The sequence below is a fragment of the Thunnus maccoyii genome, chromosome 5 (genome assembly GCF_910596095.1).
Source record: "Thunnus maccoyii chromosome 5, fThuMac1.1, whole genome shotgun sequence".
Taxonomy (NCBI): domain Eukaryota; kingdom Metazoa; phylum Chordata; class Actinopteri; order Scombriformes; family Scombridae; genus Thunnus; species Thunnus maccoyii.
In genome coordinates, this window is record NC_056537.1 from 11,269,436 (window position 1) to 11,290,119 (window position 20,684).

The window sequence follows — 20,684 nt, forward strand, 5'->3', positions numbered from 1 at the left end:
TTCATAAGTGTGCTTTAAAAAATTTATTTTTGTAAATTTAGCTTTGGGGTTGAGATAAGACATTGTCTTTTCAGCACATGCATTATAAACCTTCAAGGGTCTAAGGTCTGCAGTTGGGTGCCATACTTTAGGATCAATGGTCAAAAAAACTGATCATGGCTGCCAATATTTGTCATCTTTTGTCTTTTCATTCTCTTACCTGTTACTGGTGTCCCGGGGTTTGTCAGCCCAGGGTCTCCTGCAAACTCCAGGGGGTGGGCACGTGGGTAAAGGTGGAGGAGGAATGGAGGGCAAAGGGGGCAAGTTCCTCTTCCCCTTCCCAGAGCCGGGCCCTGAAACTGGGGTAGGGGGCGGTGTGTGGTGCTGGAAGGTTCTCTGAGGTTTCGGTAAAGGGTTTATAGACGGAGCACCTGGCTCACTGTATACGTTTTCTGGATCCCCCTCCCTCCTCCTCCGTGACCCACCAGGACGAGCCACGTCAAACGTTCCAAAAATGGGCTCATTGGCCCTCTTTTCTGTTTCCTCCTGCTCCTCCTTTGAAGGAGGGCAGAAGTAATTCCCTGGAAATGCCAGTGAAGGTCTGTCAGGAACTTCCTTTGTTGCCTTCTCCAGTTTCTTAACATGAGTTAAAACTGTTTTCTTGTCTTGGGGCTGTTCTGTTGGCTTAGGAGCCCGAACTCCTCTCTCTAGGATCACTTCTTTGTCTTTGTTTGCTGGGCCTTCTGGAGATTTAGGTCTTGAATCCCCAAGCTTTCCAGCATTCTCCTTCCCTGAGTCTTGTCTGTCCCAGCTGACAAACCTCTTGCTGTCTGTCCTTTGCACCTCTGAAACTTTGAATTCCTTTTTCCTCACTGTCTCAACTTCCTTCTGTGTTGTGCTAAGTGGACATGTCCCCGTAGAAGTTAGTTGGGAAGGCTCCTTTTTGCCTTCCCATTGTGAGATCTTATCGCGGATGCTGGCAGTTTTGACTCCTGCTTGGCTCTTGTTGTGGTTCAGCTTGCCACACAGCCCATTCTCCATGTTGGGAGTCCGCGGATCGGTGGTGGTAGTGGATCTCCTGTGAGCCAGCATGGCGTCAGGAGGACCCGGGCTGTCACTCAAGCTGAGTGGAGGGGAGAGGGGACGCTTGGTGGGCACGGCAGTGTCCCTCCTGTCTCTGTCCCCTGGTGACCCACAGACCTCTTGGCACTGGGGCACCACAGACGACGGAGCCTCCCCGACCTTCAAGCCACAGCACTGGAGCCTATTGGAGAGACACAAACATAAATATGACCAAACACACTTAACTGATTTATTAAATTTTTCTACTTGCCAGTCACTGTACCTGGACAAGAATAATCAAATACAAATGATGCATGACAAGTTTTTAATCTTAGAAAATATAAAGTTGAATTATCCTGAGAGGAGATGCTATAACTTTCTTGAATTGCCCTTTTTTGCAGTGAGGAACTGAGGCATATTTCAGGTTAAACGAGTTGGAAGGTAATCTATCAATCACAAGATGGACACAGAGTTTGGGGAGGCAACAAAACTAAGCCTAAACAAACAGGCAAAACATGCAAACACCACACAGACCCCACACTGTCCCCTTACCAAGACAGTCTTCTCTCAGTAAGGGGATAGAGCTAACCACTGAGCCACTGCTGCAACAGATATGTACTTAATTCATTCCAGATAAAATAACAGAGGGAGAAAGTACACGGCACAGTTGTCAACTCTAATAATTTATCATGCAATTATTTTCATAGAAATGTCTGTTGCGGCCTTTAGTGTATAAAGCGAGGCATCATGCTCCCCGTAGCTCTTAAAATTGGCCATGCACTCACAGTTACATCCAAATAGATCTTTGTTTTATGGGGTAAACAAGAATTCTTGTTAAAAAAAGCTCAGATGTCTGTTTGGTGCCTCTGTTTTTAGCTGCGAGTCACTCCTGGAAGATTACTGGGTCATGACTGTTTGAACTCTCGGTAAGGAGGTCAAAGTTTACAAGCTACACACACAGCTATTTCTGGGGAGCAGATGAAAGTATACACAGAAGAGGGGAGAGGCCGAAGTGTAGACGTGCATCTTTTCTTTTCTACTCCCGACCCACAAAGCTATGTTTTGGCTCAAAGCCCATTCATCAAATGATTGAATTTCCAACAAACAGAGGAAACGTGGCCTCGCTGGATGACTTGTGATGACATCGCTGGATGTGAAAACCAAGTCATGCAATCTAGAGGAAATCTCTCAGGGAAATTACTGATTCAAGTTTCCTTAGAGACCTTTAAAGAAAAGAAAAAAAATTGATGTTGTAACTACAAGGAAACGCAACCAAATAATTCTCTTCCAAATTGCAGTTGGTTTTATTAGATTTGTCCTCTCCCCTCTCTCTCCCTCCCCCCTTTTTTATCCCTCTATGTCCCTCAGTTAGAACAGCAGTTTTTATTAAGCAAGGAGCAACAGAGGGTAAAAACTAGGTCAAACAGAAAAGCCAAGGAAAGGAGAACAGGAGTGGAAAGGGGGGGTTGAGTGAAGGCGAAAAAGTGGAGCAGATGGAGGAGGAAATCAATAGTGTTTTTCACCCCCAAGTCAAAAAAACACTTGTTAATGATTAAGAGAAAGATTGAGAGGTAGATATTAAAAAACGGATGCTATGGAAGGCTAGGAAGTCTATCACTTGCGGCCATGGATGGGTGGAGGATGGAGATGAGGGTCAGTGAGGGCGGAAGGAGGGAAGGGGGTACAAGGGCACAAAAGCATCTCTGACCAGCTGAGCTAACATGAACCAATGGATGAGTGGCGTGGTTTGAAATGGGTGAGGAGAGAGAACAGAGACAAAAAAAACCCTTCTTTTAGTGATATTCTTCTATATTAGCCTTTGACAACCCCCCAAGACCACTAACATGGCAGACTCTCAGAACAACAGACATTTAAATCTTCTACTAGACAATCCCTCTTATTGGCACAAACTAAAATCCCTTCATTATAATCTAAATAGCACTAATGAATATTGCAAAAGATGACAGAAGGGACTATAGAGAGTGGTCATAGAGGCATTAGACAGTGGCAGCAGGGGGGCAGTAACTGTATCCAGATGCCAGATGGCCAACTCTGCCCTGCTCTGCTCTCTAGCCCTGCTATTGTTCTACTGCTGACCCTAATGGAAAGGGGTGTAGTACAGAACTTTTGATGGTTATGGGAAAAGTGCAGTTCAGGAACAAGAAAACATGTCAGGGAGAATATGTAGAGTATAGTATAAGATAACAGAGTAAAAGTGAACTACTGCAGGCTCATAGTTTTTGTCCCATCTTGCAGCAGCCGAACAATCTACTATTTTCAAAATTTTCCCCACTCCAAAGTCCCAATTGTAAAGTTCCTGGAACGTCAAATGAAACAACACTCTAAGGTTTTGCCATAGTTATCTGTGTTTCAACTTCATGTCTGACAAGTCGTATATTTGTCATATATCAGCTTGGCAGGTCAAAATAAGCACTCAATACTACAGTACCCAAGAACCTTATCAACTGTTGCTATGTAGAAGACGCCAACCAGAACCATGAAATCAGATTTCTAGCCTATTTATTTTAGATTCTTTATCTCTGCATTTGAAAACATTTATGTATTATTATGAAGTTACATCGATCCAAAATCTGAAAAGATACCAGATCATGGAAAAACCTTTGTGATGTTTATTACTGCAATGCATTTTGGGATGCTTAATTTACTGCTAATTCTTTTGTGTTGGTGCTGACCTGTTACATTGCAAGGCAGCTGGATTTTGCGATACAACATCACAAGATCACGCGCGAATCCATCTTGTCAGGCTTCAAGTTATGCGCTTGTGTCCGAACCACCAGCGGTTCAGACCAATCAGTGTCATGAATCCAGCTGCCTCGCAAGGTAAGACAGTGATAGATGGTAATAGACAGATGGTTCATCCTATCACCTGCCAAGTATTTTTTGAAAGTTTCCAAACAGTTTCCAGTTTCTCAGACGGTTCTATGTAACAAACCATCTGGCGCGTCAGGTTAGCTGGCCTGCCCATCAAGAGAAATTTGTGGTTCAGCTAAGGACTAAATTTTGTATGATTCCATCCAAAGTTTGCAAATGCTAAATAGCTGGTCTATGTGCAAAATGAAAAGGACTTACTTCCATATGGCCACTCAATACAATCCCACCCTTTTACCATAAACAAACAAGACCATTACAAAGAACATTGGCAGCCTCTTCTGACCTTTGTACTGTATTTTACATTGTGCACTATCAGATCTGAAAAAGACTACCACAAGCAAACTGGTCTTATTTGTATATTGAACAATCACAAGTCATATAATAATGATTTATGTTTAAAAATGCAACACATTAGATGGTTACTATAAGGGGCTTGTTAGAGTGAACTTTGACAGTAGCATGCACAAAAATGTGCATTTATAAAAGCACTAGTGCTGGCATTGACAATTTAGAATCATTACTAAAAGACATTAAATCAGAAAAAAAGTGGATTATTTGATTGGCTTTTGAGGCACCTACCCGTTGACTGATTGGTAGATACAGTTGTCAGTGTTTGTACAGAGCAGCAAGGCCCTCCCACCTGTCATGGTGCTAGCAGCTGGCATCCTGTCAGACAAAGAGAGAGACAGTCACTTAGTATAATATATTTTTATAATGGGATGAGTGCATTGTGCAGATGGTAAAATTTTCTTTAAATACATGTTAATACAAGGGAACAACACAAATATATATCATCTTACAGGTCATTAAGTTGCAAAGAAAAAACATTTACAAGTCAAACTGTTACAGAGCATACATTAAGCTTATATTTTTTTTACTAAATATATGAAGATGCTGCACAAAAATAGGCAGACATACAGACTAACAAATGAGCGTTAGGTCAAGAGAAGAACTATTTCCCCAGGACTCCCTTCGGGAAAATTTTCTAACTCTAGTGTGTGAATGTAAACTACCAAATAGCTCAAACCTCTCATTTCTCTACCCAAGGAAACCCATCTCTGAACCAAACTGCCGAGAAGCAGACCTCACTGGTTGTACATCCTCCCCCCAGTGCCAGTCCACACTTGATGAGTTATTGAAGGATACAGCTAAAAACAAAGCTTTGACAACAGCTAGCCAACAGGCATAAACACATATTAGGTTCCAGCACCCATGTGGCATTATGGAAAACTTATGGAAAATACTAAAAACTCAACACTGTAATTTAATTAAGGTCCATTAGGAAAACATCACTGGCAGCTGGGAGCCAGAGAAGGGCACTCAGTTCAACATTTTTAGGTTATCACTCAGTGTCTTGTCTTTTGGCACTTGCCAGAACAGATTTCTGGAGTATTTTCAAGACAAGAACAACACACACTTTTTCTTTTTGCAATTCAGATCCCCTCCTTCCATTCCACAAAATAACTTCCTTAATGTGTTGTGTGTTTTCCAGCTCTACACATTTCTTCTGTTTTTTATTATGGCCACAGAGTGCCAAGGCGAGTGTGAGGGGACATGCTTAGCCAGTTTCAAATTATTACTTGGTCCATTTGTCAGAGTATAATGAAACCAGACCCTCTTTGAGCGTAGCAAAACCAACCGTATGTAACATCGAATTACAGCCCCTGGTGCACAGCTTTCAGTGACTTGGCCTGTAAACGTTGGCATGGAGCAGAAGGGCCTGGCCTCTGTCTGGCACAGATGTGCTTAACATAGAAAAGGAGAATAGGTCAGGGCTGTGTGGCAACTCCTGTTGGTGGGTATCCATACATTTGTTTTCAAGAAAATTCACAGAGATGCTTTGCGACCCAGCTGCATACTCACACAAAAAACCTCGTATAAAAACACACCTACATAGACATACACATCCTGCCAAACAGTCTACACTCCAGACCAGCATATGGATGTGTATGTATGAGTGACTTCAACCAGATGTTCTGGGAAACTTTAGGGTATTCGTAGGCCATTAAACATTTCCTGAGTACTGCATGGCCCAAACCCCGCTCCATCGCTCTCCCCATAAACCTGACACTGACACTTCCCCCTTGCCCCCCGACTATGTAGGGAATGTGAGCCCAATTCAGCCAAATTCCACAAATTGTTGTCCCAACTGGCAGTGAGGCAAGACAGAAGAAAAGCCACAATTTTGGTAGATTACGTAAAAATCTGGAGCCAAATAGCTGAACTCTTCCTTGGGCTAACAACATAATTGGCCCTCTGGGTCGAGTGTTTTGAAATGATTCTGGGCTTGTACATTTTTTTCCTCCAGAATGAGAGAACAAATGGACACTACAGAAAAGTTGTGGTCTCGTCTGACAAGAAGTAGACTAACAGTACAATATGTCATCTGTTAGCTTCCAGCTTCGCATACAGCTCAACTTACAGACCTCCATTGCTTTGTCTTTATCCCCCCTATCCCCATCAGTCCGAAGCCTAGCCCCCCAGAAAGAGGAGAGATGAAGAGGAGGAGGGTTTGCGTCAGCCATCCACTGGCCTGTAGGCCCAAATTATTTTCAGCTGTGAGCCAAGCAGAGGTCACATGTTTTAGGGGAAACATCAACCAATTTTTTTTCCTTCCTCCCCCTCCTGCTTCTTTTCTTCTTACTAAATGAAATGAAGAACAGAAATCTTGCATGGAGAGGGGAGTGGACTGGGGGACTATAAAGAATGTATGGAGCTTCGTAGTTTTACATTTTAATTTTTTTTCTGAGCTGCGAAGGGTGTTGCATGTCACAGGGGGAGAGGAAAGATGGGAGATATGAAGAGAGGGAGCACATTGAAGAGGAGAGGGGGGTTGAGGAGACAGGGGTTGTCAAAACTAAAGAGGAAAGTGGATATTGCAAAGAATAATACAAGTATACTGTTGCACTGTGAAAACAGTGCAAGCTTTTAGGCTGTCCTGCCTCATTGTTTTGAGCCCTAAGGCCAAAACAAAAAGTGCTGTTCAGTGGAGATTCTAGCGCCTTAAAAGGTAATTTGGTATTTTCACACAATTCTGACTTAAATGTCATGACATGCATTACCAGGCTTGAACATGTAAATGGCTGCATTTATTTTTAAATGGCTGCATTTATATAGCACTTTTATCCAAAGCGCTTTAAAATGTTTTTTTCTGCTGCTCACTCACCCATTCACACACACATACTCACATACCAGTGGTGGCAAGCTACCATGCAAGGTGCTGGCGCAACCATTGGGAGCAATTTGGGGTTCAGTTTCTTGCCCAAGGACATTTCGATACGCAGACAGGAGGAGTCAGGCATCGTACCGCCAACCTTCTGATTAGTGGAGGACCCGCTCTACCTCCTGAGCCACAGCTGCCCACATGTCTTAAACTTGACTCATCCATGCTAGATGGTGCTTCCCAGCACTCGCCTGAAACATACAAGCGGTGTCTTTGTATTTCGTAGAAGCAGTAAATTTGACAGCATTGCCAGTTTTACAGCATTCAGTTACTGGGGAAACTCTTTTTGGGAGCAGCAAAGCCTTTGTCTCCTACAGCTATTGGCAACTATTGTTAACCCTGACCCCAAGAACAAGATGGCCACCACAACAATGCACAGGCTGAGGGAAGCCATCTGCTAAGGCCAATAAAAATATCACACGACCCGAAAGACCTCTACCTGCCCCGCCCACTTCAGCCGTAGCCCTGTGAGGTGTGACAGGCCATGCACGCCGCCACAGAGGAAGTGGAAGTGGTATTGTTCATCAACAGCTGGGTGGAGAAGATGGCAGCGGAAAGTGTGTTGGAATGGAAATTATTACTTACAATATTTCTGGTATTCCCGTTTGATTTTCAAAGACTTACTCTAAACTTATACTGAAACCCCAGAGATTCATCCCATTTATTTTTGTGACATTATGTTGACAAAACACGCTCTAGGCTTCAAATTTTTCTCCCAGAATCACCTGTTGACTCTGTTGTCAGTTTTAATTTATTTACCTCCAGCATTGATTCCCTTTAGATAAAACCCATTACACAAATATACTGTATTTCATAAAGGATAACCTCCAGTCTTGGCCATAGAACAAACAGCACTGATGCCCGGCGAACAGCACACAATCCTAAATGCCTTAAAGCCTTTACCAGATAGAGATAGCAGAAGCCAGGTCAGAAGCAGGGCATCACAGCCAAACATCAGTTGCATAACAAACCCTGAAGGAGATTTCTATCAGCGGATGGTCACTGAGTATCTGCCCATGGAGAGACTACTATAAACACACACTCAAATACTGTAAACCAAATGTGGCTTAATGACTGTAGCATAATGTTGTGTTTCTTTTAGAAATAGTCTCAGTTATCAGCCGATCTGAAATGTATGTATTTATTATAAAGTGTAAAGTGGATTGACCACAAAGGCATTGTGAGCAAGGAGGTTTTTAACACAGCTACATGTCTATAGCCACACTAGCAGCTCATTACACACCAGAAAACCAAGTTGTTGGTTGGATGAAAAGTGGGGAGACAAAACAAACATGCTTTTCTTAAATCCTTACCAAGAGGGGGGGAAAACATTGTAAAGTTTAGCCTGAGGGTGGCACAAATGAAAGGCCACACTGTACCTGTACCAACAGGATTGACCTTTTGTACAGTGGACATTTTTGGACATCTCAGATTCTGCTTGTCAGGCTCAGCTCTAAAGTATAGTGTCAGACCTTTGGATTTAGTGGTGTAGCTACTTCATCTGCTTCAGCTGTACCTAGAGGTGAATGGTAACGTTATCAGTAATGTTATCAATAACGTTGACGTGTTGATGTTAACAACTACTGAATGTTAACACGCAGATGTTTTATCAAAATCAAACCCGATGGCAGCAAGATGGCTGAAAATATTTGTGGATAAAGCAAGGTGAGGTGGCCATATTGAAACTGACACTAGTCTGTTTCAATACGCTTGTAAAGGTGTTTGGTGAAGAATTTGAGAAGTATGTGAAATCTTAATGGCACATGCACTTAGAAACACCATCAAAACACACAAGTGAGATACAGCATCAAGAGGTGCTCAGATACTTTGTGTTCAAAGATAAGGCTGGCACTGTTAGCAATTGTCAACAAATCCAACAACAAAACCGACAATGAAGTGGTGGGAAGTGGGAGCTCTAACCTTTTAGGCAATAGATGAGGAGTCAGGTAATCTCCATCGTTAGGAATCATCCCCTGGGAACCATGAATGTTTATGCCAAATTTCTCGACTATCCATCAATTCACTCTGGGCTAAAGTGTTAAATAAATGGACAGTGTACCAAAAAGCTTCTCAGTCACAGAAAACGTCATTGCATTGACATTAAAGTATTTGTTTGGTCATGTCATATGTGTCAAACCACACACATCTGGCACCATGCTTAGACTAAATACTATTTGATCTTGGTCTGGGCTGAGAGTTGTAAATAAATCCCTGATTAGCACTAAGATCTGGCAAACTTATGTACCGCACTGTATGTTAGCAAGCAACCTTTCTCATCTTGAAGTTACATAACGTTGGATTCACAGAGGTGGGTCACAAAAACCAGTCTGGACTCATTCAATGTCAATGTGATGACACACTCGCTTGCACACAGATTTCCCACGATGAGCTGATCCTTGTTCCTGAAGCTGTGATCTTGCTTATAACAGCTCCGCTTGCCAATGTTATCAGGACTTGTGTGAATCTTGTGTAGTGCAATATAAGTGTAGACAGCTCAGACGGTGGTGGCTGATTTTGGTTTGTACCCTTGTTGTTGAGCTCTTTGTGATGATTTCACTCCAAATATTATCTGTAAGTGTTAACGCTTGGTGATGACCACATACAGTATTGCTGTATTAAGTTGAATTAGTTTTATCACATTGTGCAGGTGGTGCTGTCAGTGTTTCATAACGAGCTTTATCAAGCTTCTGAGTTGTTGTCAGCAAGCTGTTGGCTGGCTGCAGCTACAGTGCTTTGGAAGCTTGCCTGCCTGCCTCTCCCCAACAGCTGCTTCTCATAAAGATTTCATCCTCCCCTCCATCTCGCTGTCCCTCCATCCCTCTGTCCAGCCCTGCAGGAACAGCTAACACAATGACATCATCATCCCATGCTTGTTCTTGTCCAAACTGCACTCTTTTTTCTCTCTGTCATTTCTAAATACCTAAAAAGGGCAAAGTCGCTCACAGCCCACGCTGCATTTCACAGTTATCAGGACATGGAGTTTCACCAAACACGGAAGTCAATCAAAAAGTGGCAACTTCTAAACCACTTCTCATCCTTGTGAGCGAGGTTTTGCGTAGAACTGGCGTAAAGAGAGAACATGTAGCTCAAAATGTGAATGATATACTGCAAAGAAAAAAAAATATTATTTTCTTTACTTTCTTTCCGCACCCATGCTGAGTTGAGGACCCAATCCCCTACAAGATGTGGCTCACTTTAGCGTGTGCCAAAGCCTTGCCTGCAATTAATTTAACGCACCACTGCACATTTAGCCAACTTTTTCTCGAATGGCAAACTTTGCTGTTTTTTTTCCCCTCCATCCTTCATCCTTTCTTTCTTTCTGTCTCCTGTTCATTCTCTCACTTTCATTCTCACAAAGTCTTGGAGTTGTAGGGAGAGATGTATGATGGAAGCGGGAGTGAGGGATAGGACGGAAGGAAGGAGGGGGACTTGTTTTTTAATCCTTAACTTCTCTTTCTCTTTCATACTTACGCTCTGAGAAACTGAAGCAAAGATTATTCATGCACAGCCAATTTGTTTCCAGCACTGCAGGGTTGCCAGATCTGACATGCAGCATTTGGTTCAAGCGACATGGGGATTTTACAATGAATACTGCCTTGACCTGGTAGGCTTTGACAGGGTTTTTCCTGGTTCCTAAAGAAGGAGAAAAGGAAGGGTTGATGGTAAAAGGAGGGATGTATGGGGAGGAGGAGGGACGGATGGGGTCAAGCAAATAAACAATGGAATTTTATATGGGCTCGGCAGTCTCCCTCTTTCTTTTTCTCTCTCTGTTTCTGTCTCTGTCCTTTCAGGGCCCCTGCTGCTTTCCCAAGCTGATTTCATAGCAAGGCCTTGGACGTGGGCCAAACAGGCCAACTCTATGATTGTGTGTGCCTGTATCTGTGTGTGTGCATATGATTGACAGCCAGAACGTGTGTGTTACAACCCTTGAAGCTGCACACTAATTTAATTTATCCATTTTTCCTGCATGCAAGATTTACCTCTCTCTCTCTCTCATCTTCATGTCTTTATCTCCCAGTTTTCTCATTCTATCACACACATTACTTCTCTATCAGCTGGCTTTCCTTATCTTTCTGTTCTATATCCAGCGTAGACCCCAAGGATCTGCACTGTAAGATGTGTGGTAGTAAAGATCCCTATCAGCTAGGCTTTGGGAGCAAAGGAAAAGCACACACACACATACAGTGCATGTACAAGCCATCCTGCTGCCCAGTGTCTAACCCACAGATAGTCCTCCTGTCACGCTGTGCTGTGTCCTCTCACCCCTCCACCTCTCCCCCATCTCCCTCCATTGTTAGGAAAGGATGAACGCGAGACAGCACTGAAACTGGGTTAGCCACAGAACCAGACAGGAACTGAAGGGGGATACCACAAACAATTAATTTCTCCCTGAATGTTTTTTTTGCTTATCAATGCACTCTAAATATAACACAAGTATCCATTGTTGTATTGCTAACGCCACACACATAGCATTTCTTGTTATTGTGGTTGTCGCTTCAAACCAAGACTCTTGACGGCTTGGGTGTCTACAGTCTCTCCCGCTGGGAGACGTACTGTAAGACTGGGCCAAAATGTTACCTCAGAAAATGTATAAACAATCCTTAAATTATAATTTGCACCACTGAGAAAGCCACTGTGGATGTAATTATAGAGTACTGGCACGACCGAGGGAACAAGTGCTTCACCATTTAGGAGGCTTCTTATGTTCAAGGCGTAAAGTTATTTTCTTGTTTGTGCAAGAAAACAGGCAGGAAGTGTAGTGTGACTTGCAGGAAGTGGGAGTAAGATTGACCCCTTGTATCTCTTGAAATGAAGTCATCAGGACAGCAAGTATTTTTGCTTACTAATTCACTTGTTACAGTAAAAGCGTGGAGTCTGTTTGATAAATGGGACAGCTCTGACTACCACAAGGTCAAAATAGCAGCAAAAAGGAAGGAAAACACCAGACAAACTCAGCAAAATCCTCCTAAAAGTCCTTCTTACTCACTCCACCTGTCAGAGTTTACAAATGACCATCCAGTAACAGTTTAACCACAGGCTTTTAATGGGGAAGGTCTCCCTTCCCTTTGGAGTTTGTGGCTTCCATTCCACATTCCAGTGACTGCAAATGGTGCGGCTTGCAGGCTAATGATGCACTAAAGACTTCAACCTGATAAGCCCCTCTAGAAATAGAAGTTTAGAGGAGGAGCCTTTGACATTAAATCATTAAAAAATGAAAATCAAGTTGATAACTGTAAAAATTTATGAAAGATTTATGAAGCCTTTTAAGTGGACAGAGGTTCTGGACTAACATAGTGGAAAATTGGATAATTAATGTATTATTCTTTCTCAACACTAGTTTTTAACTATTGCCAGAACTACAAAGAGGCCTTAAATGACTCAAGGCAGATAAAAGAAGTCTCTCTAACAGAGATAAAGACAAGATCATCCCAGTGAGGAGAGAAAAAGACATGGAGGAGGATGAATCTATCTTGGAGGCAGAGCAAACAAATCTCTCTCTATCACCCCATCTGGGAAAGGGTGTCATGTTACGTCTCTGCAGAGGTGGAGCGTCTGTCCTTCAGCTCCCTCCCACAGACATGTCAACCCCTCCTCTCCACTGTTAGAAAGCTCCCATCAGCAGAGATCCTGACTCATCCTCGGTCTGCTCCCAATTATCCCACTGGCTCCACAAACTATAGGGGCCCATGCCAACAAATCCCAGGGCCCGCTTTTACACAGTTCTCACTATGGCCTACTTAACCCCATCCAAGACTGCCTCTGTCAAATCAGAAAAATCCACGTTTTGTACAACTGCAGCTAAAACACAACTCCGAAGGATTCTGTGTTTCTACAGGGCTCAGTATGCTTCAAACATAAGTGCTGATAGGATTGTCTAACAGCATCTGAAAACCCATTTCTAACAGGGACAATTTTATTTAACTATTTGGAGACTGACAAACCAACAATCATGCCCACTTTACAAGTTTGAACTCAAGATATCTTTTTTCATTCTTCACAGAACTACCTTTTTTTTTTTACCTTACTTTTCACTTGTACAACTGAGTGAAACCACTTGAATGCCTTTGAGGAGAGACTTGAACAATTAATCATGTCTTATTCCTCTCTTTCATGGCAGTCTTTTTGCCTTTGAGAGTGACCATTAGGAACAAGTATAAACACTTTTTGCCTTTAGATGTGGTTTAGTGACACGTCATACAAACTAGTCTGTTTTAAACATATTGAGAAATTAGAATCCTTAAGATTTTCATGAAAACAAACCCCATTTTTGATACTATGTAAGGCATTTTTTCAGCAATAGCCATTAAATGTATTACATTCTGGAAATACCTGTCTATGACAGAGTCCACCATTCCCACACTGGATCCAAATTGCCTACCCACGCACAAGTGATTCACAGGAAGGGTTGATTGCAGATAATTCAATGTTACTGTTTTTAATTTTATATTGTTGACATCAGCGTCACTGTTTACTCACTGCTCATAACACTGTACAATATAAGGAGCTGTATTAAGTTATTGCTAATGCAAAATTCCGCACTGCTGCTAGTTCACACTGACAGCAAAACAATGCAAAACACTGCATGGTTTTTATTATGAAGCAGCCACAGGGAACATAATGTATTTGTCACAGAGGGTGTTAGTCAAAAATGCATCTACAAAACAACAGTCATTTTCAGCATTTTTTGACAGCGGATAAGTTTTAAGTTCTTGCAATATGAACAATATGAGTTTGTTTGGCTGCACTGTACACAGATACACCAGTTGTACCAGCTCGTATTTCTGACAAAGTAGCTGCTCGGCTAGTATTTTCTGTTGTATCAAGCCGCAAATGCTGTTACAACCAGTAACCATAAATATCACATCAACCAGGACTCTGAAGAACTTTTAATGTGAGCTAACGCTTGATATAAGATAGAGTACTTGTTCTTATCCAATTTAGCCTCATTTGTGAAAAAAACATAATATATATTTACATATTTTGAGATTTACTTCTTTTTGCAGAAGTTCATTAATATCATTTTTATACATTATGTTAATTGTGTTTTTGACTTACTTCTAAGCCACATCAAAGATAAACTTCCATCTCTTTGTAATGGACAGTTTTTCTGAATCATCCGCTATCCCTTTAAATTTTTCAGCATTCAGTTCCTTTCCTTCCAAAGACAAATTAGTGTACACCATGGGCTCATCCGGCAGTAAGAAACAAGACCTTGGTGTAGATGCACCTGCGGTTGGAGCACTGTGGTTGCAGCAAGCATAAATCTTCACTGACAGAGTAAGTAAGGCCATTGACAGGAAACCTCGCCAAACAAAAGAGGCCATGGAGCTCTTCCTGGCAATGGGCCTTGCTGTTTGGCAAGCTGTGATAAAATTCAATGGGTGGGGTCAACAGCCACAGGTAATATGCCAGGTGATAGACAGATACACACACTTTCGGTCGTCTGAAACCGCAGCTATATTTTGTTTCACCATGCCCTTAAACACAGGAGACAGGCATGGCATGTTTTACACCTCAGACAATACCCGTCTGCTGTCAACAACACTCAAAGGGCATGAATTTTGCAGACACGTGAAGAAGTGTCATTGAATACACCATCACTCACAGGGAAAAAAAGACGCCCTACAGTGAGCAGTGGTTCCAGCTATCTGATATTACATTGTGCTGACACACAATGTGGGATTTTAGAGCCTAATGGTAAAACCTTTCCTCTCTAAAACAGGCTCAGCAACAGTGAACGCGCAGCAGTGAGAGGACTTACAGATCCTTTCAACAATAACCTGGCTTCAACAGCACACTAACATTATTCTCTGGGCCCCAGATCAAATTTATCCTCCAAGCCACAGTCTCTTAGCTGAGCTGCAATGCCAAGATCCTCTCCTCTCCTTCTCCTTCCTGTTTTTTGCTGCTTTTTGAGGGTTCTGCATGAGAATTCCCACCAGAGCTCCCCCGTCCCATCCCTGCTCCCCTGCATGCCTGTGCAGAAACAGATTTTTATAATTCACCCGCCAATCCCGGGGGAGCTGAACAAGGCGAGAGCTTGGGAAAGTGCTCTTCCGGAGTGTAAACTCCAGAGTCAGAGTTAGAGCCGACTTTTTTGACCTCCACACACCCTGTGACCGACAACTGTGAGCCTGGGCCAAGACCGCCAGTGGACAAAAAAAATGAGTGAAATGGAGAGGGGTGTTTAGCACTGTTGAAGTAAGCCAAACAAAACTGATCTAAAGATGTGCGTTTCCATCGTCATGTCCTCAGGAACCTCAGGACAAATTGTACTCAACACATGGCAAATAAGCTTTGTAGTTTGCATTTTAGGCGGTTATTTTGGACTAAAAGAAATAAGATGAGCTTGAAGAACAAGTGAGCAGGTTCAGATTTTTGTTTGTATTAAATTGCAATTCTATTTTATGTCTGTTGCTTTTGACTTTTATTTTAAAGCATTGATGTTGAGTGCTAGGTGTTAACTTGGAATGAAAATGAGTCTATCCCCATCCAAACTAGACATTTACAGAGTTGAATAAGACCGATGTAGTACCACCAAGATCAGCAAATACAGCTTGACACCATATTACTGTATAAGAGAGGATGAGATTATTGTAACCCTCATTACACTGGAGACAGACAGAGGGAAAACTACTACTTTCCCGGCTCTAGAACTTAACAGGTGTTTAGATATGATTTGGTATGATCAAAGCTCCTCTGTGTCTGCCCTGCGTCTGCAGTATCTACTCATTAAGTTGTTACACTTGGATGAACCTCTAGACATTGTTTTAATTCTCATTATAGAGTAGATCCCTAATTGACAGGTAAACAACATTCCTCTCATTCTCAGTCATGGCTGTGAGAGCTAGAGATACTGTAGAGATAGAGGAGAGGAGAGGAGAGGAGAACAGAGGAGAGGAGAACAGAGGAGAGGAGAGGAGAGGAGAGGAGAGGAGAGGAGAGGAGAGGAGAGGACTGGAACTACTTAAATGGATTGAAGGTCATTGCTCTTACAGTTTTTCCATCTCAAATATTACACACACACGCTGCACATAACCAAACTAACAAAGCATGCGGTAACCTTTTCCCATTTTGCTTGGAATGCTCTTCATAACATGGCAACCCGAGCCTAAATCAACGAGCTGTACAGCCACATTAGAGTTACACTTTGAACCCAGATGGACACATTCCTTTCCAGACGGCAGCCTTCCCCTCATACAAGCTCTTTGTCCAAGCCGGGGATGGTAAGCAAACGGTAAATGCATGTTCATGTGCAAATACATTATGTCTGTGGGTGTTCAAGTGTGCGTTTGTATCCGTGTGTTTTGGTCCATGTCTGTGCCTGTTTTCCTGTATGCGTTTGTGTGTGTTCTGGAGTGTGTGTGTGTGTGTGTGTGGATTTTTGCCGCTTCCACAGGCTGCCAGTAGGCACAAGCTGCAAAGCCACACCAAGCTGGCAACACTGGGGCAACACTACGGTTTTGGATGGTCTTCACTAGTATCAGTTTGCAGTGATGATTCTCCCAGTCCACATCTAACACCCTGCCATCAAACTGGAGCTGACTCTGCCTTTGCCCCTCAACCCTGCTAGAGATTCATTTTCTCTACTGTAATCTGTGTAAACAAGGCAGCAGGACAGGGACTCAGCCTACCATATGTTGTTAAATGTCCCAATTAGAGGCACGGCAATCATTTTCTCCCCAAGCCATGGTCAGATTTCTTGTAATACATCTCAGACACTTTGGAGAGTGAAACTGCCACACAGAGAGCTTGCTAGCGACAGGCTGTGTGTTTTTGCATGTATGCGTGTGTGTGTGTGTCAAGGTTAAGGGTGTATCCAATGAAAAAACCATGGCCTGCTGCCAACTGTATAAATGCCTCCAGTATCCAGTGTGATGTTATGCATTATCCATGCATGCATGTATGTATGTGTGCGTGTGTGTTGGTTTGACTCTGACAAGGACATGGTTACGGGTGTCTAAGATGGTATGCATTATCCATGCATGTGTGCGAATGTGAGTGTGTTTGTGAGGAGGGGGTTTTGGGGTGTTTTTGATCATGACTAAACCCATGGCCATCCACCAACATCACAGACAATACCCCCACCATATCTTTGAAACAAGAGGAATTCTTTCACCATCACCACAGGACACATTCTTTCTGAATGTGTCACCAGGGTAACAACAGCAGCTTGGGGATGGCAGGAGATTGGCCCGGTGGGGTCTTTAAGTTGCAGGCCGTCCTGTTGAGTGCCTGTCAAAAGCCAATTCCTGTAAGAGGAGGGGTGGATGGGCAGTAAGCTCCTAAAGCCCTGCTGTCACTTTTCTGAGTAGAAAAGAATAGAGAAGACAGATGTCACTGGCTGGCATCCCGCATCACTGGCTGCATCCACCAGTAAACACACACACACAAACACACACATACACACACACACACACACACACAGACTCCTTTATACACAACCACACCATGTAAGAATGCACAGATGATTCACTGCCAGAGGAAAATGTAATTAAATGAAGTTAAACCATTAAAATCACAAGGCTACCATGTTTTCACATGACTACAGTAATATGCGTATTACTGTACATACCCACACATATGATACTTCTTTGCCAGTAAGTGTATGCAAAATGTGTCTGCACGTGCCACGGCTCACTTTCTTTTATTGAAGCCGCAGCATCAATGTGAACCTAAACACTGTTTTCCTGGATGAATTTGGGCTCTAGTGACTCATATTAATCATGAGGACCCATTTCTCCACTTCAACGTGCTTCCAAGAAAAAAATAACTGATTCAGTTTTGAGAGATGACAGACTTGTCACGGTGCTAAACATCTGGCGTTTGAGTTGTCAGGAGTTTTCCTTTTCCCCCCCTTACAAACCATGCATACCAATGAAACATTCCCTTAACCTCCACTGAGTAAATTTAAGACCTTGTGTGCTGTATGTGTTGATATGTCAGGGTGTGTTTATGTCAGTGCTAGAAATCCTGAGTCTCAGAGAGTGAAAAAAATAGACAGGCATTGAGTGAGTACACTCAATGGTGTCAATATTTTGGTGTGGAGTACAGAAACAAAAGATAGAAAATGACTCAGTAAAACAGCGGAAAATAGGCAATTAGCAAAAGTGCTCTCAGAATGACTGGCTATGTTTGTAAGAGTAATATGAGTCACTCAAAGAGGAAGGCTGAGGCACTGAGAATGTGAATATTCTGAGTGATGAATACAAGGTCACAAATACCCACTTTTCCACCACAGTGCACATTGTCTTTCACAGCAGTCATGCAGACAGTTAGCCTCTGCTCCTGACTCAATGTAAACAACTGACCCAATCTGACAGACCACTATGTATGTGATAGTAACACTAGTAACAGACACACACACATACACACACACACACACACACGCAATGGCTCCACACCAGAGCCCTTTTACAAGATCGCAGCCCATTTATTACAATCTTGCTGACTGGCAGACAGACAGTCCCTGTCTCTTTATCTCCAACTCTATAAACCTTCTCTCTGCAGCGCCGGAGAGTCAGACAGTCTCAATTCAATAAACTCTCAACCTTACCCAGTTAAGTAAATACAAGGCCAGGACAGACAGAAACAGGAGACAGAGCTGAGGAATGTTGATTTGTGCTCCATATAACGTCTATAGACCTGCTGAAGTAGTTCATTTAAGCCGATATGAAAATAACACTGAATTTAAGAGGGAGCAGAGAAATGTGTCCCAAAATGAAAGAACACCTCAGCTGCTTATACAATCAAGTCTATTAAATCAAATGTTCCAGTGTTGCTTGTTCCATGGATCTTGTTCTTGGAGTTAACCATTACCCGAAAACAGGCTGAACTGAAAGGCTTGAAGAAACCACTGAGATGGATTATGTTGGCTGATTGATAACCATCTCTTAAGGGTCAGTGCTTATTGGACATAGCCGACATTCCTGTTGCTCTGTGGTACGACATGTAACAGAGCATCCGTTATCTCCCATCAAGAGATATGGTCGATTTACAGCACATACATGTACAGATGCATGGATATTATCATATTCAAACACACTCTGTGGAGGTTCTGACCACTAGTGGAGCTGTAGAGCAATTTTTATAAGCAGCTCCCTATACTGTTTCAACCTCAGGTTTTACCAACACATCCAAAAGAAGGCGCAGACATAACATGAGCACAGGCGTGACATGAAACATATTTCTGCTGATTGCAGAGGGAGGTAATGCAGATTTGAAACAGACATTCTTGCCTTGCCTGGAACCTTCCCTGAAGTTGCTAACTAGGCCTGTAAAATAACTTGCCCAATATGTTGGTAAAGGAAACTGGTATTTACTTCAAAAACCTGCTGTGTCAAATGAAAGGGTCAAGAACAGCTACTGTAAAAGATGTCCATTGGGTTCCCATATTCCTAGATAGTATCATATAGTACATCAATTAAAGGGTCTTGCAATTTTCACAATATACAAATGTTTTATGAGGTACATAACACACTCAAGATGTTTATTGGTCCTTAAGGGTGCGTTCTGCTGAGAAATGTTAAGCATAAACAAAATTATGTTTGTTTACAATGACAACTCCACACGGTACGTTTAACAGTCGGACTTGTTTTACTGAACGGGTAAAAAGACTGACCACATTTTCCCCATACAGTAAGTTAAATATAAAACAGTAATTTATGAATTAGATCAACATTTTTGATATTACAGCAATGTGTTACAAGTCCTCAGTGCTGCAGTGGTTAATCACTTACGAGTCAAACAGTGGGTCCACGGCTGTAGTGTCTTTTTCATTCATTTATCTGTCGATTGAAATTTGTGTCCATTCAGCTATTATATATGTTGCTGTTTACACAAATTAACCTCTTTGTCTACACAGTCCAAACAAACAGCTGTTGCTGCTGCCAGAAATTCAAAATGCATCACTTCCTGTGCATCAGAGACCTAAAGGCAGCGGGTGGTTAAAAGAGTTGTCAGTTGAAAGACATACACTTTGTCTTTCATGAAACTATTGAGATTATCCCTTTAAAATTTCACCTTATTTGTCTGTTCAAAAACTTACATGAGTTGTATGACCACGGTTACCATGTATCCTATTCAAGCCCATCTGCATTCTCAGTAATGCCTGTTCATGAATCTGCAAGAAAAATGTTACTCCTAATCTTAAAAGTTAAAAGTTATTGGAGCCACCTGAAGCTAAACTCTCCTGTCCTCCCTGGGGAGATTTCCACCCTTGCCTGCCTCCACACAACAATACCGGTGCTGGGACTCTGCATGAAGAGGTGCCTTTGTTCACAGCAAAGAATGCTCATCTCACTTATCCTCTCCTCTTTTCTCTCTCTCCCCCTCAACAAGCCGGTTTGGAATGTGATGGTTTTAGCGTGCACTCTGACTGTTATCCAAATGGTCACCGCACCATCTATCTACACTTTTGTTTTCATTTACAGTAACAGGCAGAAGTGAGCTGAAAATCACTAAGAGTATGTGTGTGTGTGTGTGTGTGTGTGTGTGTGGGTGGGTGCACACGTGTGCACAGATACTT

General features: G+C 42.5%; 1 protein-coding gene across 7 annotated transcripts in view; it reads right to left on the reverse strand.

Annotated features, from left to right (window-relative positions):
• The window catches only part of si:dkey-82f1.1 (DENN domain-containing protein 2A), a 45,519-nt gene that overhangs the window by 16,667 nt on the left and 8,168 nt on the right, over positions 1-20,684 (reverse strand). For 6 of the 7 annotated variants that reach the window (XM_042410512.1, XM_042410510.1, XM_042410511.1 and 3 more), the window contains 2 exons: positions 4,513-4,599; positions 200-1,243 (listed from right to left, as the gene is read on the reverse strand). In XM_042410512.1, the coding sequence (XP_042266446.1) occupies positions 200-1,243; positions 4,513-4,599 (1,131 nt within the window). Of the gene's footprint in view, positions 1-199; positions 1,244-4,512; positions 4,600-6,359; positions 6,432-20,684 lie in introns of those variants that run through there. The other variant, XM_042410513.1, reaches the window with a different exon arrangement.